Consider the following 23,335-nt stretch of genomic DNA (forward strand, 5'->3'; position numbering starts at 1 on the left):
AATACGAAATCCAGCATAGTGATCTCGTTTGCTGTGTTGTATTGAAATAATAATAATAATAATAATAATAATTATTATTATTATTATTATTATTATTATTATTTATTACATTTGTATGCCGCCCTTTTCTGATGCTTTGCCTCTTAAGAGTTGCTGGAATTTTACTTTTAACTAAGAGATTCTGCAGCCTGAAATATTTCAATTTCCTTTTTAAGAATACACTATCTGTCAGGCACAAAAGATCAGGTCCACACATGAAGGTGCAATTAAACTTATTTATTTATTTATTTATTGATTGATTTATTGATTTATTTATTGATTTATTTATTTATTGATTGATTGATTGATTGATTGATTGATTGATTGATTGTATGCCGCCCCTCTCTGCAGACTCAGGGCGGCTAACAACAGTGATAAAAAACAGCATGTAACAATCTAATACAAAACAACTAAAAAAACCCTTATTATAAAACCAAACATACATACAAACATACCATGCATAAATTGTAAGGCCTAGGGGGAAAGAATATCTCAGTTCCCCCATGCCTGACGGCAGAGGTGGGTTTAAGAAGCTTACAAAAGGCATGGAGGGTGGGGGCAATTCTAATCTCTGGGGGGAGTTGGCACAGGAATACCCTCAACTAATGGATAGCACAATTTTCGTGCTAAGTAAGGATAACAGAAATCAAAAGGGGTTGGACTTAATTCACTTGTGACTAACATACAAATTCTAGGCTCACGCCTCTTCTAACTCAGGCTCCTGGTTCTGCTACTCCTTTGCGTACAATATCGTACGCATTGTTTAAATTGTGCAGACTTACCCTTGGCCCTGGGGGTCCTGGCATTCCTTTGGGGCCTCTCTTTCCAGGATCACCCTAAACAGTGTCACAACAACATAAAAATAAACTGTATATCCAAGTCTCTTAGAAGAAAGGGTTATGAAAACCAAATAAACTCTACATTGGTTGCATTAAACACCAAAAATATTCCGGGACAGAATAGATTTCTGGCTCAGAATAAGAAAAGCAGCGTAAATAAGAACAGCAAAAGAGATTAAAACGATTCATACCTTTCATTTACTTTTATCTCTCAACTGATGTAGGAAGCTGATTACATACAAATGGATTCCTACATGAAGTCTCTTAAATATACACCTTTAATTATGGAAGTGCATAGATAAAGATAGAAGAATCAATAATTCCAAATCAATGGGTGTTTCAGAATGGGCACATTAAGTTGTGGAGTTTTGAAAGACTTCATTTATTACAATCCCCAACAAATAAATATCACACATCATTCTCATGTGCAGTTATTTGGGAGGAAAAGCTGAATTTAATTGGATTCACTTTTTAATCTGCATCAGTTGGAATAAGCTGTAAACCCTTTATTATCAATTTAAGCAGTCATAGGAATGACTACTTGTACAGTAATTGTAAAGTAATATTCCCAGATGAGACTTCACCACATGAGAGAATGCTAACCAATCTAATCTAGTGTGTATTCAATTGAGTTCCAATAAATGCTACTTATAGGAATTAAGAAGAGCTTTTTGTGTAATTAAGTACAATATAGCAAACATAATAAGATCTGTGTAGGCTTAAATAAAAGCTCTATTTATTCCATAGAGGGCAACAGGCAATGGAGTAAAGATGAAGTATGATATTTTCCCTTAGAGATAGTTATAATATTGGTGACATCCTACTGCAGAGATCAATATCAGTAACAGATTTCCACAATCTGTGCCCTCTGTGCTGGTTGGACATTCTGGTACCTCGACATATGAGTTTAATTCGTTCCAGACCCGAGCTCGTAAGTCGATCAACTCGCATCTCGAATGAATGCCTTTAGACTTTGTTTTTCGCACCGAGATAACTGGAAGCAAGGAGATTCTTGCACCACCTAGTGGAAGCTCAGCTTGTATCCTGAATTTGAGCTCGGGTGTTGAACAGAAATTTTGCTCGCGTCGCGGCTCATAACTTGGAATACTCGCATGTGGAGCAGCTCGTATCTAGAGGTACTACTGTACAGCTAAACATCTAAAAATTATCAAGTTTGGAATGGCTAATACTGTGCTATCCCAACAAAATAAGATCCAACTGGAAAATAAGCCCTAACATGATTTTTCATGATGCTCATATTATTAGCCTTACTTCCAAAATAAGGCCAAGATAAGATAATCAGCCAGACACGTGCATTTAGTATTGTATTCCCCTGAAAATAAGACTTAATTGGAAAATAAGCCCCAATTCATCTTTTAGAGCAAAAATTAATATAAGACCCAGGCTTATTTGTGGGGTGAGGATAGGTACAATTTACAATCCTTCAAAGATATATCTAAAGGGTAGATTCATTTTAGTGTATTCAAGTGTAATGTGTCAGTCATTCCTGAGGGATATCTTTGCTAAAAGCTTTAACAAAGAGGCAAATATTAATCAATGATTTTATGGAATATGAAACAAAGTACTCACCAGTGTCCCAACTCTTCCCACTTCTCCTGGAAGTCCTCCTACACCAGTAGGACCCTGTATTGAAAAAAGTTAGAAACTAATTAAACTTTTATAACAGGGATTGGAAACTTTAATGTAAACAGGGCCTGTCCTGCTGCTGCATTATTATTACTATTAATCTCTCAACAGCAGTCAAGGATATCACCTTGGAAGGTTGTGCCTAGTAAGAGTCTAAAAGAGACAAAATATCTGACTTCTGTCTTAGTTCAAGCTTCCTGATTTGCATTCCAAATGCCCAAAATAGGAAAATAAAATCCCATCCAACATTTGGGAGTATGGCATTTTTAACGTGTGAAATCAGTGTCTTAAACTTTGGTAAGAGTAAAGTTCTATGTCATCTCCTTAAAAGTATCGTCCTTAAACCTGCAAGAATCTGGGACCATAAAAAGTGCTGGAGGTATCCAAGGATTAATCACCCCTGCTTTGAAAGCTAATCCAGTCTAAGGAATGGATGGGTTTTTCTTAAACAGAAGAGTTTAATAGGCAGTTAATTGTGCATGGTGGGTTATGTTCTATTTGAGAGTTGGTTTGGGTATGCAAGAGTTGGTTTGGGTTGAATGATTAAAGGCAGAAGATTAGAACTGAAAGAATATGATTTTAGTCCTACTTTAAGCATGAAGCCAACAGAATAGAATAGAATAGAATAGAATTCTTTATTGGCCAAGTGTGATTGGACACACAAATAATTTGTCTTAGTGCATATGCTCTCAGTGTACATAAAAGAATGACTTTGATCCTGTCACTTTTTCTCAACCCTAACGAGGAAGCAGTGGCAAATTACTTCTGAAAATGTTGCCAAGAAAACTGTGGAGGCTTGTTGAGATGGTTACTTGGTATGTGGAGACTGTTTCAAAGTGAAAAAAATAACAATCCTACTCACAGGAGGTCCCGGAAGTCCCTTTCCCTAAAATAGAAAAAACAAAGTTTTCTAATTATTATTTTTATATGTTTAGTTTCCAACTCAAACCAACTGTAGATATATTCAGAACGAACACCAAAATTTTTAACTGGGAACAGAAAATATTGTTTCACCTCTTCAATTTGTTGAGTTAGCGAAGAATTTCAGATAGTTTTAATTCTCTTTGAGACAGATGTTGAAATGTGATAATTTAGAAAGAGACAAAGCCGTTTTCTTGCTTGATTAATCTGTGCTTAAAAGTACAACTTTACATTTTAAAATGCAGGTTTCACAGTTATTAGCACACTATCCTAGAAATGACCACATTTTTCTAGAGAAGTTTATTCTGGATTATTTTAACATTTATTTTCAAGAGGCAAAATTCTGTTCTCTTTACCCAAAGGAAGGAGACTAGACAAGAATTCCACTATCCAAATCTTAAAAGAAGATAGAATGGGCCCAAGCACTGAAATGAATGACGATTTCATAGTCAATTTGAAAGGTTTCCTCTAATTCTTTGTTTTAAATACTGAGAACATTGGATGAAAGCTGACCAAGGAGAGATTCAACCTGGAAATAAGGAAGAACTTCCTGATGGTCAGAGCGATCAACCAGTGGAACGGCCTGCCAGCGGAGGTTATGAACGCCCCAACTCTGGACATTTTCAAGAGGAGATTGGACTGCCATCTGGCTAGGGAGATGTAGGATTTCGTGTTTGAGCAGGGGGTTGGACTTGATGACCTGCAGAGTCCCTTTCAATTCTAATAAAAATAAATAAATAAATTTATATTTATACTTTTCTTAGTCTGATTCTAATCCTCTTTGAATCTTGGGAAGTAAGTGGTCTACAAAATACTGTATTAATAAAGAAATGTAAGAATGTTGCATATAATAATAACCCAGCCAAAATCAATTTTACCTCTGCCTTTTTTCACCCATATTGTGCTTTACAAATTGATTTATACAATGCCATGATGTGCTCATGATTATGGAAAGGTGTGATTTGTAATTTCATCATGAATTAGACTGAGTTGAGCTACTTACCAAGCCCATGCAGTAGAAAAGGAAGATATAAAACTTCAAAAACAGTGACTTTGGTTTTGTGCAAAAGAATTACTAAAACAATAGATCATAGTGTGGTGTATATTTTAACTGGCTCCAACTTATATTTGATCTCCACCAGTTTTATTTTTTCTTTTTTCCAGAGATTTCAATGTAACACAGCTGTAAAATTCAAGGTGACTTTACACAATTCAGCTTTCTTAAATTGGCAGATATTGCAAATATTCTGGGCAGTTTTTACCACACAAACTATTGGGAAACCAGCTTTTTTGAAAACTTTCTCATAAGTCCACTTAGGCCATTTATCATACTATATAATTCACTTTCCTTCTACATAATAACATTATACTATACTCTATTGTAGATAATAACATTCTACTGTTCTATTGATATTCTTATCTCTATTTCACAGCAACCTTATGGTTTTTAAATTTACCCATTTAATTTAATTAACTTTAATTTAAAAAGAAAGAAAGAATCCACAAACAAAAGCCCATAAGGAATGTTCCAATGTCATCCAGAACAGCTTTGAACAACAAAGCTAAGGTTCCTTTTATTAGGTGGTGTCGGTCTTTCTACCCTCTTTACATATTTCATTTATCTCCATGTTTAAGTTTTACTGCTTCATTGTACTGGCACCTGTTAGTTAAATGGCCATGCTAATAAATAGGTCACTTAGCTGTGTCATCTGAGAAGTAATTTAAAGATGATAAATGCATAACTATATTCTTAAATGCAAATGGTTGCCATGAGAAAGCTAGAGTGGGATCAGAAGTATGGTAGGTAGGTGTATGTCTGTAGGTGGAATGTAATCTGTCAAAATATCCATAAAATCAGTCCTGACGTTTTTCTACACATACCTATTTAAAAAAACAAGGATTCAGTTGCATAACTGCAGTCACCATCTCTCTCTCTCTCTCTCTCTCTCTCTCTCTCTCTCTCTCTCTCTCTCTCTCTCACACACACACACACACACACACACACAGGCACAGGATGCCCTGCAGGTAGAAGCACTTGTTATTATTTTAACAAAAATCCCACATGAAGAATAATTTAATTGGAGGCTAACCCTACCTTTACCCAACTCATTCTAACAAAGCCTTTTTCTCTGTAGTTCTTCTTCAACATTTGCAGTTATCTTTTGAGTGTTTCCTTTTGCAAATTTCAGCATTTTCAACTGAATAAACTCTGTTATCAAATCTTATTGACAAATAAAAACAGATTCCTGCTGGAATTTAAATTCTACTATCAACTCAATGCTATTTTCTGGTATTAAATAATATGAAGGTCACAAAGATTAATATCCCTTGCTAATTTCAAGACAGGAAAGTACTTTTTGAGCTCTTCTATAGATAACCAGAAACTTCCTCCAGGTTTAAAGATGTGGGGTATTTTTATTTTTTTTAAAAAGGTCTAATTTTTACAGAATAGTTAAGGAAACATACTGCTCAGAAAATAAAGGGAACATTCCAATAACACATCCTAGATCTGAATGAATGAAATATTCTCATTGAATACTTGGTTCTGTACAAAGTTGAATGTGCACAACAGCATGTGAAATTGATTGTCAACCAGTGTTGCTTCCCAAGTGGACAGTTTTTGATTTCACAGAAGTTTGATTTACTTGGAGTTATATTGTATTGTTTAAATGTTCCCTTTATTTTTTTGAGTAGTGTATAATTCCAGTTGCTTAAAAAAAAAGTTACCATGTAAAACTCAATGACTTACAGGAAGTCCACGTCCTCCAGGCAAGCCCACTTCACCCTAAAAAAATCATAAATGTTACAACATTTCAAATATTTAAAACATTTTTATACGTTCTTGTTTGCTTATGTTATTTTTTTGTTTAGGAACAAGGCAGAATACAAGAATTGATGAGGTGGTGAGTTCTAGACTTGTTTTAGGCATAAAAACCCAGTTGAGTTATTTTGGACCAGTCATGTCTCTCAGCCCAAGTTACCTCACAGGGTTGTGGAGAAAATAGAAGACAGGAGAATTAGCTATGTTTGCCATCTTGAAGTATAGATATATTAAAAGGTGGGTTGTTATTGTGGTTCATCATATAGTCAGCCAGATCTTTAGATTGGATTTGGCATTTTATCCACCTATTGAGATGATGATGATTATGAGTATTATTACTATTACTACTACTAGTTTTTATTGTTGTTGTTGTTGTTGTTACTACTACTACTACTACTACTACTACTACTACTACTACTATTCAGCAACTGGCAAGCACCTACAATCCTATAATTAAATAAAAGAGTCTGGAGATTGAAAAATGGAAAAGAAATCTTAATGAAAGAGTTTAATCGTACCTTTTGTCCTTTTGTACCGGTTGGCCCTGGTGATCCATCAGGTCCTGTCAATCCCTTTTGAAATAAAATATTAACTTTTAGTGCAGTCAGTGGCTAAATTGGCTGGAAAAAAAAGAATGTTAATGACCTGCTAGATAAGCAATTTTTCTCTATATATGCGCGGACACACACAGACATTAAGAGTCAAGTTCAAGACTTTCTTCAGACAGATTTCAGCATTCAGATCCAGCCCCTACATCCAATTTAGAGATTGTGTTAAAGGCTCCCAATTATAAAACTTTCATTCAAAAACTAGAGGTCTGTTCCCAGTCTTACATTCAACTCAGTAAGGAATTGCCTAAAATTTTGAGTTGGACCTGGTATTACGTTTTGACTAACAAACATGAGAAGAAGCAGAATATGATCCAAGGTTCAAAAATGATGTTTTACTTGAGGACAGTACATTTGATATCTGCCTGCTCAGTTTACAATGAAGCCAAGGTGAATCGGGAGCCTTCTGCTTCAGACAGGATCTATGCCTTCGTACAACTTGTAAAGCTAAATATTTTGGAAAATGAATGTATAATGTCTTTTTCACATACATTTTTATTTTTAGTAAGAAATAAAGACGTTATTTTAGTAAGAAGGAAAGAGGCTTCTATTCACTGATATTATCACAGGATATGACCAATGATGAGATTTGCTGACCACTTTAATGCCACGAATAATCCAAAAAATTATAAAGAAAGTCAAAGGTTGTAACTCAAGACCAAGATACTAGTTATATTTTGGGATCCATTATGACTCCTAGAGGTTCATCTAATGCTTTGCATGAATTGGAATATATATACTGCAAGCATTACTGTAAGTCAGTGAAATATATTTTCCTTCTCCTTCAGAGATGCCTGGTTACAGTTATATTTTTAGACAAAGCACCAGGAGGTAAACTCCTACTTGTTAAAGGTGGGTTGTTTTGCCCTGATTTTCTACTACGAAAATGTTTACTACCAATTCCATAATTGCCAAAGGGTATATAGAAGAGTAGGAGAAATTGGACAGTAGCACTATTAGCTTAGCTTAGTACAGCAGACCATGGCTTGCAAAAAGGACTCCCAACAGTTCAATTCAATTCAATTCAATTTAATTTAATTGACTTTTAAACCCAACTTCTTATGTACTCTGTCACCGGGGCTTTCTGCTTCACACACCAACCAATCTTGGAGTGGCCTGTGCAGACCATGGCTTGCAAAAGGACTCCCAACAATTTAATTTGATTTCATTTGATTTGATTTACTTTTAAGCTGCCCAACTCCTTGCGGACCAAATTACCAGGGCTTTCTGCTTCCCACATCAACAAAATTTGGAGTGGCCTGTGAAGTTTAATGTTTCCAAATGTAAAATAATGCACTTGGGGAAAAGGAATCCTCAATCTAAGTATTGTATTGGCAGTTCTGTGTTAGCAAAACCTTCAGAAGAGAAGGATTTAGGGGTAGTGATTTCTGACAGTCTCAAAATGGGTGAACAGTGCAGTCAGGTGGTAGGGAAAGCAAGTAGGATGCTTGGCTGCATAGCTAGAGGTATAACAAGCAGGAAGAGGGAGATTATGATCCTGCTATATAGAATGCTGGTGAGACCACATTTGGAATACTGTGTTCAGTTCTGGAGACCTCACCTACAAAAAGATATTGACAAAATTGAACGGGTCCAAAGATGGGCTACAAGAATGGTGGAAGGTCTTAAGCATAAAACGTATCAGGAAAGACTTAATGAACTCAATCTTTATAGTCTGGAGGACAGAAGGAAAAGGGGGGACATGATCGAAACATTTAAATATATTAAAGGGTTAAATAAGGTCCAGGAGGGAAGTGTTTTTAATAGGAAAGTGAACACAAGAACAAGGGGACACAATCTGAAGTTAGTTGGGGGAAAGATCAAAAGCAACATGAGAAAATATTATTTTACTGAAAGAGTAGTAGATCCTTGGAACAAACTTCCAGCAGACGTGGTTGGTAAATCCACAGTAACTGAATTTAAACATGCCTGGGATAAACATATATCCATCCTAAGATAAAATACAGAAAATAATATAAGGGCAGACTAGATGGACCATGAGGTCTTTTTCTGCCGTCAAACTTCTATGTTTCTAAGTTTTTCCGTTCTCTTAGCCAGGCTGAGAATTTTAGAGATCCAGAAAAATCCAACTCCTAGCCAACGCACTGATCATCCTGACAGATCAGAGGGTCACCAACTTGAAGCCAGAAAGTGCATTAACAATGGAGTTGCTTCCCTACAGAAGGACCAGCTAGTGGGTGAGTGGGTGTGTAGGTGGTGTGGAGTGAAACTGGCACCAAAAGTGCCTCATTCCAGTCTCCTAACTTCCAGCTTTTTAGAGTTTCAACAGAAAGAGATGGTAGGAAATATAGGCCGTTGTCGTTTTTCTTCCTGTTGACTTTTATCCCCTTTACTCAGAAGTTAATGCCCCCTGACTCAGAAGCAAATTGCGTCAATTTAAGCAGCTTTTGGAAACCTGCTCTTTAAGCCTTTAGCTCTCCGCCTGCTTGTTAAAGAGATACAGCAGTGCATGAAATTCATTTCATTCATACTTACCAGGAGAAGCACGTATCCCCCCTACTGTGCATGGATAAACATTTCCGAAGGGCAGATGTTCACCTGGGATTATCAAGTGAAATCCCCAGGTGATTTGGGAAAGTTGAAGGGCATGAAAGCTCCTTTGAACTCATTTATTTCATGCTGTATGCAGAAGATATATGTAAAACCAGATTCTCCGAAAGGTTATTAAATTGTGTCTGTGTTGGGAATGCGATTCAGATATGGTATGGATGGATACAGGCTTTTGTTCTCTGCCTGCTATTTTTAAAAAGTTAATTATATGAAACTAGGAACACATTTTGTAGCATGGCACATTAAAGGATTTGAGCTCTCTTTTCAAACAAAAGCAAGTTTTAGCTAAGTTAAGGAGATCTCTCAACAAACAGAAACAAGTCTTTGCTAAGTTAAATAATAAAATAAATATTAGTTTATTTATTGAAAGAGACCAATACAAGTGTAATCCACAACTTATCACCACAATTGAGCCCAAACTTTCTGTTGCTAAGTGCTATAACATTTGTTAAGTGAATTTTTCCCATTTTACAATTTTTTTTGCTTTTATTTAACAGTTGCTAAGTGAATCACTGCAGTTGTTAAATTAGTAAAACTAAACTTAGATCCAGGAAACTACAGACCAATTAACCTAACATCAATACCTGGTTTTAGATCAAGGAATAAAGGACTCATCAGCACGGTACCTAGCAATGGTTTATTTGGGTTCGAGTTGGAGGGCAAGCAGAATGAATGAAGTGGCTTGCGGCAGCCTCTTTTAAAAGGGGATTTCTTGGAAGCGGACAATCTGACATTCATTTGAATTCACTGGGCGCACTTTGGCCAATCGGCACCAGGCATGCAAATTTGGTTCACGTACTTACATACACAACAACTGTGAAGATAGTGGAAAAAAGAATCAAAGAACAGATATGGGAATATCTGGAAACAAATAAAGTTATAACTAGAAGCCAGAACGGGTTTGTTAAAAACAGATCATTGCCAAACCAATCTTATTTCATTCTTTGACAAAATGCTGTGCACATAATATACTTAGACTTCAGCAAGGCATTCAACAAAGTAGACCACTATCTACTTCTTGGTAAACTATAAAAATGTGGGACAGACAGCATCACCACCAGATGGATGTGGGCACAAGGTCTCTTCCACCTCTATTCTAATTCTAATTCTACTAATATGGTTGTTAAGTAAAGTGACCTTGCCCAATGACACTGCTTGTGCAGATCATAAAAGGTGATCATATGACCCCAGGACCAGTGATAGGCAGCAGCCAAAACAGCCAGAACCGCTGCTCCGCCGACAGAAGGGGAGCGTGTGGGCTTGCTCCATTGGAGCATGCACGTGTTGTGCACATGCAAACGGAGTGATTCCAGTAAAAAATTACCAGTATCCGCAGTTACCGCATGCGCGGAAGCAAAGAAACTGGCAATTTCGCTGCCGGAAGGATGTCTGTGCATGATATTTTGGCTCCTGCACATGCGCAGCAGCCAGAATCTCAATGTGGCACCTAGAGCGGCAGCTGGCAAAAGCAGCCTGCCTGAGATCCACCCACGCACCTGTTATCTCGCACCACAGGAGAGAGATGCCTGTGGTGCAGGAGAGCACAGAGCAGGCCACCCGGCCTGCATGCTCTCAGCGCCCCTGCAGGAGGTCACCGGAGCAAGGTAAGGGCCGGGCGGACCGCTCACAGCACAGCATGGTAGGTGGAAGCGGGCAGCGGAGAAGCCAGCGTGAGAGGTGTGTGGGCAGGGGTGGGCTTCTAGCCAGAACACTAAATTGGGCTCACCGCGGTGGCTCATGAGTGTTTGCGGGGCCAGCACGATTTTGCTTCTGCATCTGCAGAGGTAGCAAAATCGCGCACAGAGCCACAGGTGCACCCGTATTTCGGCATGCGTGGAAACAAAAAATACTCACCGAAACACAGGCAAACCTGCGGTTCCATGCACAATTTTGCTGCCTCCACAGATGCAAAAGTAAAATCGCGCTGGCCCCACAAGCACTCACAAGCTACGGCGGCGAGCCCAATTTAGCGTTCCAGCTAGAAACACACTCCTGCGCATGGGGCAAATGGTGGCGAGGAGACAGCAGCATGGCAGAGCAGGCGGTGGGAGGGAATCTGCCATGTGGGGTGAATGGTGGTGAGCATGTGGGGGGGGGGGTCAAATGGCAGTGGTCAGCGGCTAGCAGGCACTTACTTTGTTTTTGCCTATTTCCAGGTTCTTTTCGCTTCTGCACAGGGGGCAAGCGTGGGAAGGTGCTCCCGGCCCATTCCAGTAGGGACGGGAATGGTAGCCCGCCCCTGCCCAGGGCACTGCAACTATCATAAAAATAAGTCAATTGTCTAGTGTCTGAATTTCAATCACATGACCATGGGGATGCTGCAACAATCACATGTGTGAAAAACTGTCGTAATTCCTTTTTTAATGCCTTAGTAACTTTAAACAGTCACTAGATGAACTGTTGTAAGTCAAGGACTACCTACAATTATTTTTCCTTAGAATAAGCAGCTCTTACAAAAATCTTAGGTGAAAGAAGTTTATCTTTGTGGAAACTCTAATAGTACAAATTTAGAATGTTGTTTTCTTACTTAGCAAGCTCTCCAAATTGATTGCCGAAGAGGAAATATCAAATGGAGAATATCATTTATTATAATCATTGTCAGACTGGGTCATCCACATTAATCACTCTTATATTTACATACTCCAAACATAGACTATACAAAACAAGTACATAATTTTCTCTGCACATGTATATTAAGTCAGTGGAGCATATACTAGTTGAAGGTAATATGAATTAAATTTGAGGCCTTGTTGGATCATAACACTCCGTCACCAACATTATATTGTCAACTTTCTAATACATATCTAGATTAGATTGCCTCCATTTAATTTAGTTGATATTTTACATTCTATTAAGCCTTTACAAAAAGAATATGCTTTTATATTTATATTATAAACAAGCATGGGAGTCCATTTCTTACAATATGACATGAAAATGACAAATTGTGCATTGCGATAGCATAATGCAAGCTCTGTTCTTTCCTACTTTTATTGTAATATTGAATCCCACTATTTAACAATTAAATTGCCTATATTGTGACATTACAATATACATTTTGCAGAGAAATGCTTCATTATTTTATGACTGCCTGTTCTTTGATGGCTAAAGTGAAAGCAAGCTATAGATTGTACTATAATTTCAGATCACACTCTTGAAAAGTTTGAATGAAAATTACAGACTGTACATTCTTTAAGAAGTCTTTAGCATCCTTGAGTAACTGCTACGCATATATTTTATAAGTATAAAGTATGCATACATGCATATATACATACATACATGCATATATACATACATACATGCATACATACATACATGCATACATACATACATATATACATACATACATACATACATAAGTGTTCTCCTCTTCCCCTAGGCCTCATCAGCTGGCATTGCTTAGCTGATGGGACCTGGAGAAGGCCGACTCTGTGGGACCTGACTGGCTGCTGGGATATATGAGGCAGGAGACAGTCCTGTAAGTAATCTGGTCCTAAGCCATGTTATGGCTTATGTTACGTTTATGTTGCATCACCTGCAAAGTCATGGAATCAATCATTAACCAAACCATTACCCTCCACTTAGAGACAATCTACTCTCTAACAAACAATTTGGTTTCAGAAAAAAATTATCCTGTAATCTCCCACACTGCAAAAACATATGGACTACACAACTTGATCAAGGCAAAGCAATAGATGCAAATTACATAGACTTCTATAAAGCCTTTGATTCAGTGGTACATGACAAACTACTCCTAAAATTAAAATCTTATGGCATTTCTGGACCTCTGAATAATTGAATAGCTACATTCCTGTCAAACAGGCAACAAGTGGCCAAAATAGGGAGTACCCTATCAAATCTTGTACCTGTTAACAGTGGTGATCCCTTAGGCAGGGTTGTAGGACCAATTCTCTTTATATTTTTTATAAATAACCTTTGTGATCATATTAAAAGCAACTGTGTTTTCTTTGCTGATGAGGTAAAACTATTCAACACAACTAACAATGCTTCTATCTTTAAAAAAAAACACGCCTTGATTATGTGTCAGAATGGTCAAACAAGTGGCACTTCAAATCTCAACCAATGAATGATCTGTCTTACATAGCGGCAAAATAAAATCAGAATATAAATACAAACTGGATGAACACAACCTTGTGACTTTCACTCTGTTAAAGATTTTGGAGTAGTCATTGTTGATGACTATTAATGATCTAAGTCCCAGAGCCCACTGTAACAACATTGCAAAAAAAGCGTTAAGAGTTGTTAATCTAATCTTGCATAGTTTCTTCTGTGGTAATATTGTACTGCTAACTAGAACATACAAAACATTTGCTAGACCAATTCTGTAACATAGTTCATCTGTCTGGAAGCTGCACTGCGTATTGGACATCAGTACAATTGAGAAAGTTCACTCCTCTACTCACAACAGAATACCTTATGCCACCAGACTTGAAATTTTTGGCTTAGACAACTTAGAAATATGCTGTCTTCAGTCTGACCTAAGCATAGTATATAAAATTTTTTACTACAATGTCTTAATTATCAATGAATACTTCAGCTTCAACCACAATAATACATGAGCACACAATACATACAAACTTAAGGTAAACTGCACCAAATTCAATTACAGGAAATACAACTTCAGCAACAGAGTGGTCAAAGTCTGGAATACACTATCTGACTCTGTGGTTTCTTCCTCAAACCCCCAAAAGTTTACCTTTAGACTACAGTGGTACCTCTACTTAAGAACTTAATTCGTTCTGTGACCAGGTTCTTAAGTAGAAAAAGTTTGTAAGTAGAAGCAATTTTTCCCATAGGAATCAATGTAAAAGCAAATAATGCATGCAAACTCATTAGGAAAGAAATAAAAGCTCGGAATTTGGGTGGGAGAGAAGGACGAAGAAGAGGAGGACAGTCACTGCCGAAGGAAGAAGGTGAGGTGAGGGGAATCTAAAAAATCCAAAACTTTAAGGCTTAAAAAAAAAAAGAGGGACTCTGAGATGGTGAGGAGGAGCACGCCCCTCCCATACACCGAAAGGCTCCTTTGACAGCCCAGAAATGCCCGAGATGGCCAGGATTAAAGGGGGAATGTCAAGAAACTGGCCAGGCCTTCATGCTGCTCTCAAATTTCCTGGGAAATTTTTCTGGGCTCAGGTTCTTAAGTAGAAAATGTTTCTTATGAAGAGGCAAAAACATCTTGAACACCCAATTCTTATCTAGAAAAGTTCTTAAATAGAGGCATTCTTAAGTAGAGGTACCAATGTATCTACTGTTGACCTCACCCCATTCCTAAGAGGTTTGTAAGGGGCGTGTATAAGCGCACCATCGTACCTACTGACCCTGTCCTAATGTCCCCTTTTATTTGTATCCATTTCATGTATTCACAATTATATTTATACTTATACCTGCTATCTAATACATGCTTGATAAATAAAATAAATAAATAAATAAAATAAATCATTTTGAGGAAATCTCTTTGTTCTTTCCTTTTTAGTTTGGCTATGTAAGTCATATCATGCATAACTAGAAATTCTGAAAATATCTTGGAAGTCCAGTAAGGAAAAAAAAAAGTTATTTTTTTTCTACTGAAAAATACAATTAAAAAACACATAACTGATAATATTTGATAGTCCATCTAGATTGTCTGCAAATCAGATCTGATGCTGTTGGGTAGCAACAACCAGTGTTCCCTCTAAGGCGGGCAGCGCGCTACAGCATGCTGGTTTTTACCTGTCAATGCGGGGATTTTAATTTCCAGCGCACAGGACCTTCCACTCGCCTCAACGCTTTGGCTGCCCCGGCTCTGATACCTACCTGTGCAGCATTGGAGGAGGTGTTGGCCTCCTCCCCCGCCACCATGCTGGGGGCTGACCCCTGGAGCCAGGGGCATTCCTGCACCGCTTTCCTGGGTCGAGGGGGCAGACACCTCCCCCCCCACGGCACCAGGTGAGCACAGCTGTCCGGAGGTTGCTGTCGGGACATCCGCTGATGTAAAGCCCTGCGCTGGCTGCCTGGGAAAGCGGCACGCTTTTCAAACGCGCCACTTTCCTGGGGAGCTGGCTTTGCTGGCCGGCAAAGGGCAGCCACTGCGACAGCAATGGCGCCATGGTGACCGCTGATGAGGTGAGCTGCGCGGCGGTGGAGGGAGGCAGAACCAAGGGGAGGGTGCACGGCCAGCAAAGCTTTCCTGTGCTGGGACCACGTAGGGTGGGATAGAGGGGGGAGTGTGTCCATGTGCCAGGGGGTGGGGTGGAGGGGCAGATCCACCGGCCCCACCAGCCTGATGTCCATCTGTGTGGGGGGCGCCGATGCCGAAAGGCAAGCGGCACGGCCCACCACCGAGCTTCTTGCCATCCTTGGGGGGAAGGCGCCAATGCTGAATGCTTTCCGTCCACGGTGGGGGGGTGCAGGGCAGGCACAGGCAGCCCCAGGAGAGAAAGAGGGAGGGAAAGAAAGGAAAGAGAGAAAAAGGGAGGGAGAAAAAGAGGGAATGCAGGAGGGAGAGAAAGAAAGAGTGAGAGATAGAAAGGATAGAGAGAAAGAGGGAGGGAGAGAAAGGAAAGAGAGAGAGAAAGGGAGGGAGAGAAAGAGGGAATGAAGGTGGGAGAGAAAGAAAGAGTGAGTGATAGAAAGGATAGAGAGAAAGAGGGAGGGGGAGAGGGAAAGAGAGAAAGGGAGGGAGAGAATAAGGGAATGAAGGAGGGAGAGAAAGAAAGAGTGAGTGATAGAAAGGATAGAGAGAAAGAGGGAGGGAGAGGAAAGGAAAGAGAAAGGGAGGGAGAGATAGGAAAGAGAGAGAAAGGGAGGGAGAGAAAGAGGGAATGAAGGAACGAGAGAAAGGAAAGAGAGGTGAGAGAGGAAGGAGGTGAGAGAAAGAGAGAGAAAGGAGGGGGAGCGAATTATGGATGTCAGAACTCGTGCATGTGTGATAGCGCGCGCCCACACTTTATTTATTTATCTATCTATCTATCTATCTATCTATCTATCTATCTATCTATCTATCTATTTATTTATTTATTTATTTATTTATTTATTTATTTATTTATAGTTCTATGTCACCCAGTCCTAAAGGGACTGCCACTCAGACACTATACGTTTCCGTCCACACCGGAAAAAAATTAGAGGGAACACTGGCAACAACAACATAGAATGCCACAACATCCATTTCAACCCTATGATTCTATAGTGTTGTGCCTGAATTTAAGGGAATTGTAGATAAAGAACTCCCAGTTTCATGGAGTGCAGCTTGTCATTTTCACATCCAGTATAGGTCTGAAATCAAAATAATCCTTTTAGCACATACATAGAATGATACCATAAAGATTTATGCTCACATCAGCTCCTGGTACTCCTGGCAATCCAGGGACACCTGGTTTTCCAGCGTCGCCATCAGGACCCTATAGGAGTAAATTGCATATCAGTGAAGTCAGTTAGCAAATAAAACCAGATATTTTTAAAAGAAGATATTTTGAAAATACTACCTGTTCTCAGTTACTTACTGGACGGCCTGGGAGGCCATTAGGGCCTCTGTCTCCCTAATAGGATAAAAGAAAGTAAAAATCAAGTGAAGTTCATTTTAACATGGTAGCACTAATAATTCTATCTGTAAATTGTATTTACAGTATTATATAGATGTTATAAATGTTCCTGTAATACACATGGCACTGGCACTTAGACCTATATATCACTCCATAGTGCTTTACAGCCCTTTCTGAGCGGTTTTACAGAGTCAGCGTATTGGCCCCCCCCAACACCCCCCCCCAAATCTGGCTCCTTGGTTTACCCATCTCGAAAGGATGGAAGGCTGAGTCAATTTTGAGCTGATCAGGATCAAACTCCTGGCCGTCGGCAGTAAATTAACCTACAATACTGCCCTCTAATCATTGTGCCACCGCATGCATATTATATGGAGAAAATCTTACAGCTAGTAGACAGAATTGCTATGAACATGGAATTTGCAGATTATAAATATTAATCTTGTAGAATCCCTAATGCAAATTATAAACTATATGATGGACCTGTTCCAGCAGTAGAAGATAATTTGTTCTAGTTCACACCACCAGTTCTTGTGTTTTGGGGCTAAAGAATGTATCTCTTAAGTTTCCAGGCCAATCATCAAAACTTTTTTTACTACCAGTTAACAAGTCATGACTGAGATGTGTGTTACACATCAATACACTCAGAGAGGCATAATTGACAAAAAATATAAAAAGAAAATAAACTATTTGATGATATATATCACTACTGTGGCTGGAATAATATATGCACAATTTTGGAAAAGCGACAAAAAACCAAAAGACAAGGGCATAATTATAAAAATATTGGATTGCGCTGAAATGGACCAATTAATGAGGGAAATAAAAGAAAAAGATGACACCGAATACGACTATGGAATAAATTATATGAATGGTTGAAAGAAATAATGAATAAAAGATGAACTAGAAGTATCAATACTTGAAAAAAATAACATTAAATCTTTATGGAATATTGTATAGAATAATGTAGAAGAAGAAAGAAGAGAGAAAAACAAGTAATTTATAAAAATGTAAAAATATTGGTCTTGGGGAAGTATATTGGTGGATGCAAACCGAGAGATGTTTACTGTGAACATGGGGAAATTGTACCCATATATGTTTGTCTGTCTTGTTTATGTATGTCTTTATGTGTATATAATAATTTTAAAAATAAATTTAAAAAAAGAATACACTCAGAGAGACAGCAGTGTCATTGTATAATATTGGAGGAAGAATATCTTGAATGCTGCCTGTCACCACACAGCACAAGCTATACTTACATCTATGCCATCAATGCCAGGAACACCTGAGGGTCCAGGGGGTCCAGGGGGGCCTTGTGGACCTGGAGGGCCTCTCTGGCAAGGAATAAAAAGAACTGTTTAAATAGGAAGAGGAAATGGCTCAAAGCATCCTATTCAAGGGGGAAGGAGCAATTGAGAACCACAAACTACCCTGTTTCCCTGAAAATAAGACAGCGTCTTATATTAATTTTTGCTCCCAAAGATGTACTATGTCTTATTTTAGGGGATGTCTTTTTTTTTTCAATGAAGAAGAATTCACATTTATTGCTGAACAAAAAAAATATGAACATTTATTATATACCGTACAGTCGTTGTCATCACAAACCAGCATAACCAGACAAACTGTGAATCCTATCAAGAATTTCTTACCATTAGCATACCATTATTTCCAGGTACAACAATTAGACTTTCTTCAAATATATGTTATATATGTTCTGTTCGGGAATACTGTGAAACGAAAAATCTCCTACGTCTTACATTCAGGGGATGCCTTATACAGTGATACCTTGTCTTAGAAACCTAATTGGTTCCAGGACGAGGTTCTTAAGGTGAAAAGTTTGTAAAACGAAACAATGTTTCTCATAGGAATCAATGGAAAAAGCAATTAATGCGTGCAAGCCCAAAATTCACCCCTTTTGCCAGCCGAAGCGCCTGTTTTTGCACTGCTGGGATTCTCCTGAGGCTCCCCTCCATGGGAAACCCCACCTCCGGACTTCTGTGTTTTTGCAATGCTGCAGGGGAATCCCAGCATTGCAAAAATGAGCGCTTTGCTGGCAACGGAAGTCCAGAGGTGGGGTTTCCCAGCGAGGGGAGCCTCAGTGAAATTGCAGCATCACAAAAACACCAAAGTCCTCAAAACCCCACCTCCGGACCTCTGTGTTTTTGCGCTGCTGGGATTCCCCTGCTGGGATTCCCCTGCAGCATCACAAAAACCCGGAAGTCCAGAGGTGGGGTTTCCCTTGGAGGGGAGTCTCAGGGGAATCCCAGCAGCACAAAAACGGGTGCTTTGCTGGCAATGGAAGTCCGGAGGCGGGGTTTCCCAGCGATGGCAGTGGGTTTGTAAGGTGAAAATAGTTTGTAAGAAGAGGCAAAAAAATCTTAAACCCCGGGTTTGTATCTCAAAAAGTTTGTATGACGAGGCGTTTGTAAGACGAGGTATCACTGTATTAGGCAATTCTACGAAACCTCTCCTAAGCCTTACTTTCGGGGGTGACTTATTTTTGGGGAAACATGGTAGATATTCTGACTAACCTAATCAAATTCAGTTTGCCTGGTTGGGTAATGTGCTCCTGTTCTAATCTGTGTGATGGTAATTCATGACAAATGTGAGTAATTACAATGTACAGGTGTACAGATTGACAAAGGGTGTGTGTGCACAAATGCACATATATCAGGGGCGGATTCCTATTTTTGTTGCGATTGGTGCGCTGGGTGTGCAGTTTCTCTTCTCCTGCATGTTGGTGCATGCGCCCCAGCTTGCTTTTGCTTCTGTGCATGTGCAAGTAGCAAAATCTTGTGAGGGTACATCCACATGAGAAAGATTTCGGTGGTTTTTTGCTTCCCCGCATGCACAGAAAAAAAAATCGCTGAAAGATCATGTATGCGTCCCCTCATGAGATTTTGCTTTCTGTGCATGCGCAGAAGCAAAACTACACTGGGATGCACACACGCGCATGCAGGAGAAGAGAAGCTGCACGCGCAGTGCAACTTTTGCTACTGGTGCACTGATCTCATGCAATCCGGTAGGAACCCGCTACTGGCATATGTGTATCTCTGTTAGTGGAGATGGGTAGAGACAGAATTCATGCCGATGCCTACAGTATATCAAAGGTGCTTTTTTTCCTTCTTCAAAAGGCTACTAGACTGTTTTTTCCCTTGAAGAAGAAGAAAACATGTTGCTTCTCATTCACAACTTCATCAGTTCTGATGGCAGAGCAAAGCTTCTAAAACTGATGAAGCTTCTTGGATTTGAAGCAAAACATTTTCTTCTCCTTCCTTCCTCCCCTCCCAAAAAAACCCCTATCTAGGTGCCTTTTAAAGAAAAAATAACATTTTTGAAACAACTATGACCTAGATCACTGAGATTCTCCACCGACGTACAGGAAATTCTAATGGAAAGCGCTGCTTTAATATAATGGGGAATGAAAAGAAAGGGAGCTTTATGCTTTACATTTTCATTTCATTCTAAACAGGAAATGAAGGTGTCTTCTCACTATAAATTAATAATAATCCACTGTCCTGTGAGTTAAAAATGTGCCCCATTAACTTCACTCCCTTATAAAATGTGAGACAGAGAAAATAAAATGGTACTTGCATAAATGAGTTTAAGTAAAGTTGTCATTACTGTTATCTAGACTTACCTTCTGAGATATGTAAATTAGTAAGAGATTAATTGTGTACACATACGATAGCCCTTAATAAAACCTTGTCCTCTATAACTTTCCTTCCTTCCTTCCTTCCTTCCTTCCTTCCTTTCTTCCTTCTTTTTCTTTCTATTTTTTTAAGTCTGAAAAGGTTTGGAAAATTTCAAACCATTTATTTTCAAAAATAATTTAGGGGAGGGAAATTCAAGGCCTATAGGATACACTGTTTTCTTTTGGTGATGAAATTCTGACTTCACAGTAAATGCTCTGTGATTTTCTAACAAGCCCTTTTTTGTACCTTCATACTTTTCAGTAAATGGTAAACGGCTGAAAGGAGAAGCAGTTTTCCTGGCATATACACCAAAGACAAATTCCTTGTGTGTCCAGTCACACTTTCCCAATAAAGAATTCTGTTCTATTCTATTCTATTTATTTCAGAATGTGAGAATTTCAGCTTTAGACAGCACTCTCACAACCAGTAGTTTAAAAAGTATTTTTAATTCAGAAATTACACAGAAGAGTCATTGCAAAGTAAGGTGCTTCATGTCATCATCAACCATAAGGCTGCATAGTACACATTCATTTTCTTTGTAAGGACATAGGTAAATATTTGTTTTTCTTTCTAGTGTCTAACAAAGCTAACTTGAGTCTCTACAAATTTATTTACTTCCAAATAAATAAAACTCATGATAAATCTGTTGGATTTGCTCACTGTGCTTCAAAAGATTAACATTTCATTTTGGAGAAATGCATTACTACACGTTAATAATTTTAAGTAATCTTTCAGCTTATTTTCTGTCATTCTTTGAAGACTTGGTTAAAAGAATGAGAGCTTTTCATCTATTTTTAATATAAACTCAAAAGAATGCACGCACACACACACACACACACACACACATACTTCTGCTTTACAGTGTGTAATTAGGAAAAATATCTTTTCAGAATCCTCAAATAAGTGAGCCAATTTGACATTCACAGAAAACTTTCTCATTCTTGTGTTTCTAACAGCAAAATGCCTTATTCCATATTTAGCTTTCTTCCAATTATTTATTTTGGTACCATTACCTGTTTATATTACTATATGGTAATTAACAGTTTGGGGTGTATATTCATCATCACTAAGAACAGTTGAAGCCCCTGTCACACATAAATGTGGAGGAAATGATCCCTTTTCCTTGTCCTGTTTGTAATTATAAAAAGATTGCTTAGGGAACTGAAGTGATAATTAACCCACCTAACTTAATCCGAAAGACGTGTCCCTTGTGGATTGCACCGAATTAAAGGAAATAAACTTCCTTGGAATAAAAAGGAAAGCAGATGGGTACTAAATATATCTGGGGGAGGGAATCATCAAAATTGGTAGAATGGATCCCAACCTAATCATACTTGGTGATCTTAATTAGATTACTCTGAATGGTGTGTAGGGTCCCTGTGAAACCTCACCAATTAGGAAAAATAGTGCATGTTCCAACTAATGTCAACCAATATATTTTACGGCAGCTTTGGACTTTCTCTAGAAAGCTCTCCAACTGGGCATAACAGATCCCATATCTTTCCCAATATATTAGCATCACTAGAAACATACACACTGCTTTAATTTATTGACAACCCAAACTAGAATCAAAAAGTAAGTCATTTATGGAAACTTTACAAATAAGAATCCTTCTAGTTTTAAGACTTACCTTTATAATTGTCTGGCTTATCTGAAAAGAATAACAAAAAAAAAGTTAGGCGAAACTCACTTGTGCTAGACAAAGGCAAATGACTTGCAGAAAAATCCACAGGGACCAGGGAAACTTTGTGCAGGATCCCAAGCTAGCCATGGTTGCTTCTTCAATTGCTACAGATGGATTATTTAATGTTATTGAAGAATAGAGCCCAAAGGAACCCCCTCCAAATACTTCCAAATTGCACACCCGGCAAAAAGCACAGCTGTTGCATGGGTGAGTGTTGGGGGAGTGTAGCTAGAGGGGAGGAAATCTGATGTCTAGAAAGGAGGGATTGAATGACTTCGGCTTTTTAACCCTTTGGCCTGCTTTTAAGCATTGTGAATTTTCCTGGCAGCGTTTCTACCTTGATCTGTGCTGCAAAGGGGCTTCATCCTGAATTCTGTTTTGTTTTAAGTATATATATATATATGTGTGTGTGTGTGTGTGTGTGGAATCACCCTGGTGTATTGAAGGAACATCACAGCTCCTTATTTGCCTCTCTGCCCAAATTCGACACAAAAATATGATTCGACACAAAAATATGTAACCCTTCCCTGGTGTAGAGCTGAAGGGATTGGATACTGTAGCCTAGAGGATAATTCCCTGCCTTACAAGGCAAAGGTTGCAGGTTCAAGTCCCAGTGGGTATGGCTAGCTGATGAGGCCAAAATAAGGCCGAAATAGCTCTATCCTAGTCTCCCTTAATTTTCAAATTCAGCAAAAAAACATGTGATATATATATGTTTTTTTTATGTCGGATCACCCTAGTAAGGAAGGGTGTGGCTAGCTGATGAGGCCAGAACAAGGCCGAAATGCACATTCACCATCATCAGGCTGAAGTTTTAAGCTTCGTGTTGCTGTAAATATGGAATGTTTGTAACTGCCATTTCTTCCTTATATATAGTGTTGGGGGTGGAGACTTGGTTTGAATGTAGCAAATAGATTGGGTGACTATGTTTTAGTGATTTGATTGGTTGGTGGAATCACACTTACTTGAAAGATTGAT

The 23,335-nt window shown here is 38.6% G+C and overlaps 1 protein-coding gene across 1 annotated transcript in view; it reads right to left on the minus strand.

Annotated features, from left to right (window-relative positions):
- The window catches only part of LOC139173930 (collagen alpha-1(IX) chain-like), a 73,475-nt gene that overhangs the window by 32,436 nt on the left and 17,704 nt on the right, over positions 1-23,335 (minus strand). Inside the window, exons 5-13 of the mRNA XM_070763920.1 lie at positions 22,304-22,324; positions 18,238-18,312; positions 16,943-16,978; positions 16,778-16,840; positions 6,786-6,839; positions 6,196-6,231; positions 3,388-3,411; positions 2,469-2,522; positions 822-875 (exon numbers count right to left, since the gene is read on the minus strand). Coding sequence (XP_070620021.1) covers positions 822-875; positions 2,469-2,522; positions 3,388-3,411; positions 6,196-6,231; positions 6,786-6,839; positions 16,778-16,840; positions 16,943-16,978; positions 18,238-18,312; positions 22,304-22,324 — 417 coding nt within the window. The remainder of the gene's footprint in view (positions 1-821; positions 876-2,468; positions 2,523-3,387; positions 3,412-6,195; positions 6,232-6,785; positions 6,840-16,777; positions 16,841-16,942; positions 16,979-18,237; positions 18,313-22,303; positions 22,325-23,335) is intronic.

Source organism: Erythrolamprus reginae, chromosome 1, assembly GCF_031021105.1.
Source record: "Erythrolamprus reginae isolate rEryReg1 chromosome 1, rEryReg1.hap1, whole genome shotgun sequence".
Taxonomy (NCBI): domain Eukaryota; kingdom Metazoa; phylum Chordata; class Lepidosauria; order Squamata; family Dipsadidae; genus Erythrolamprus; species Erythrolamprus reginae.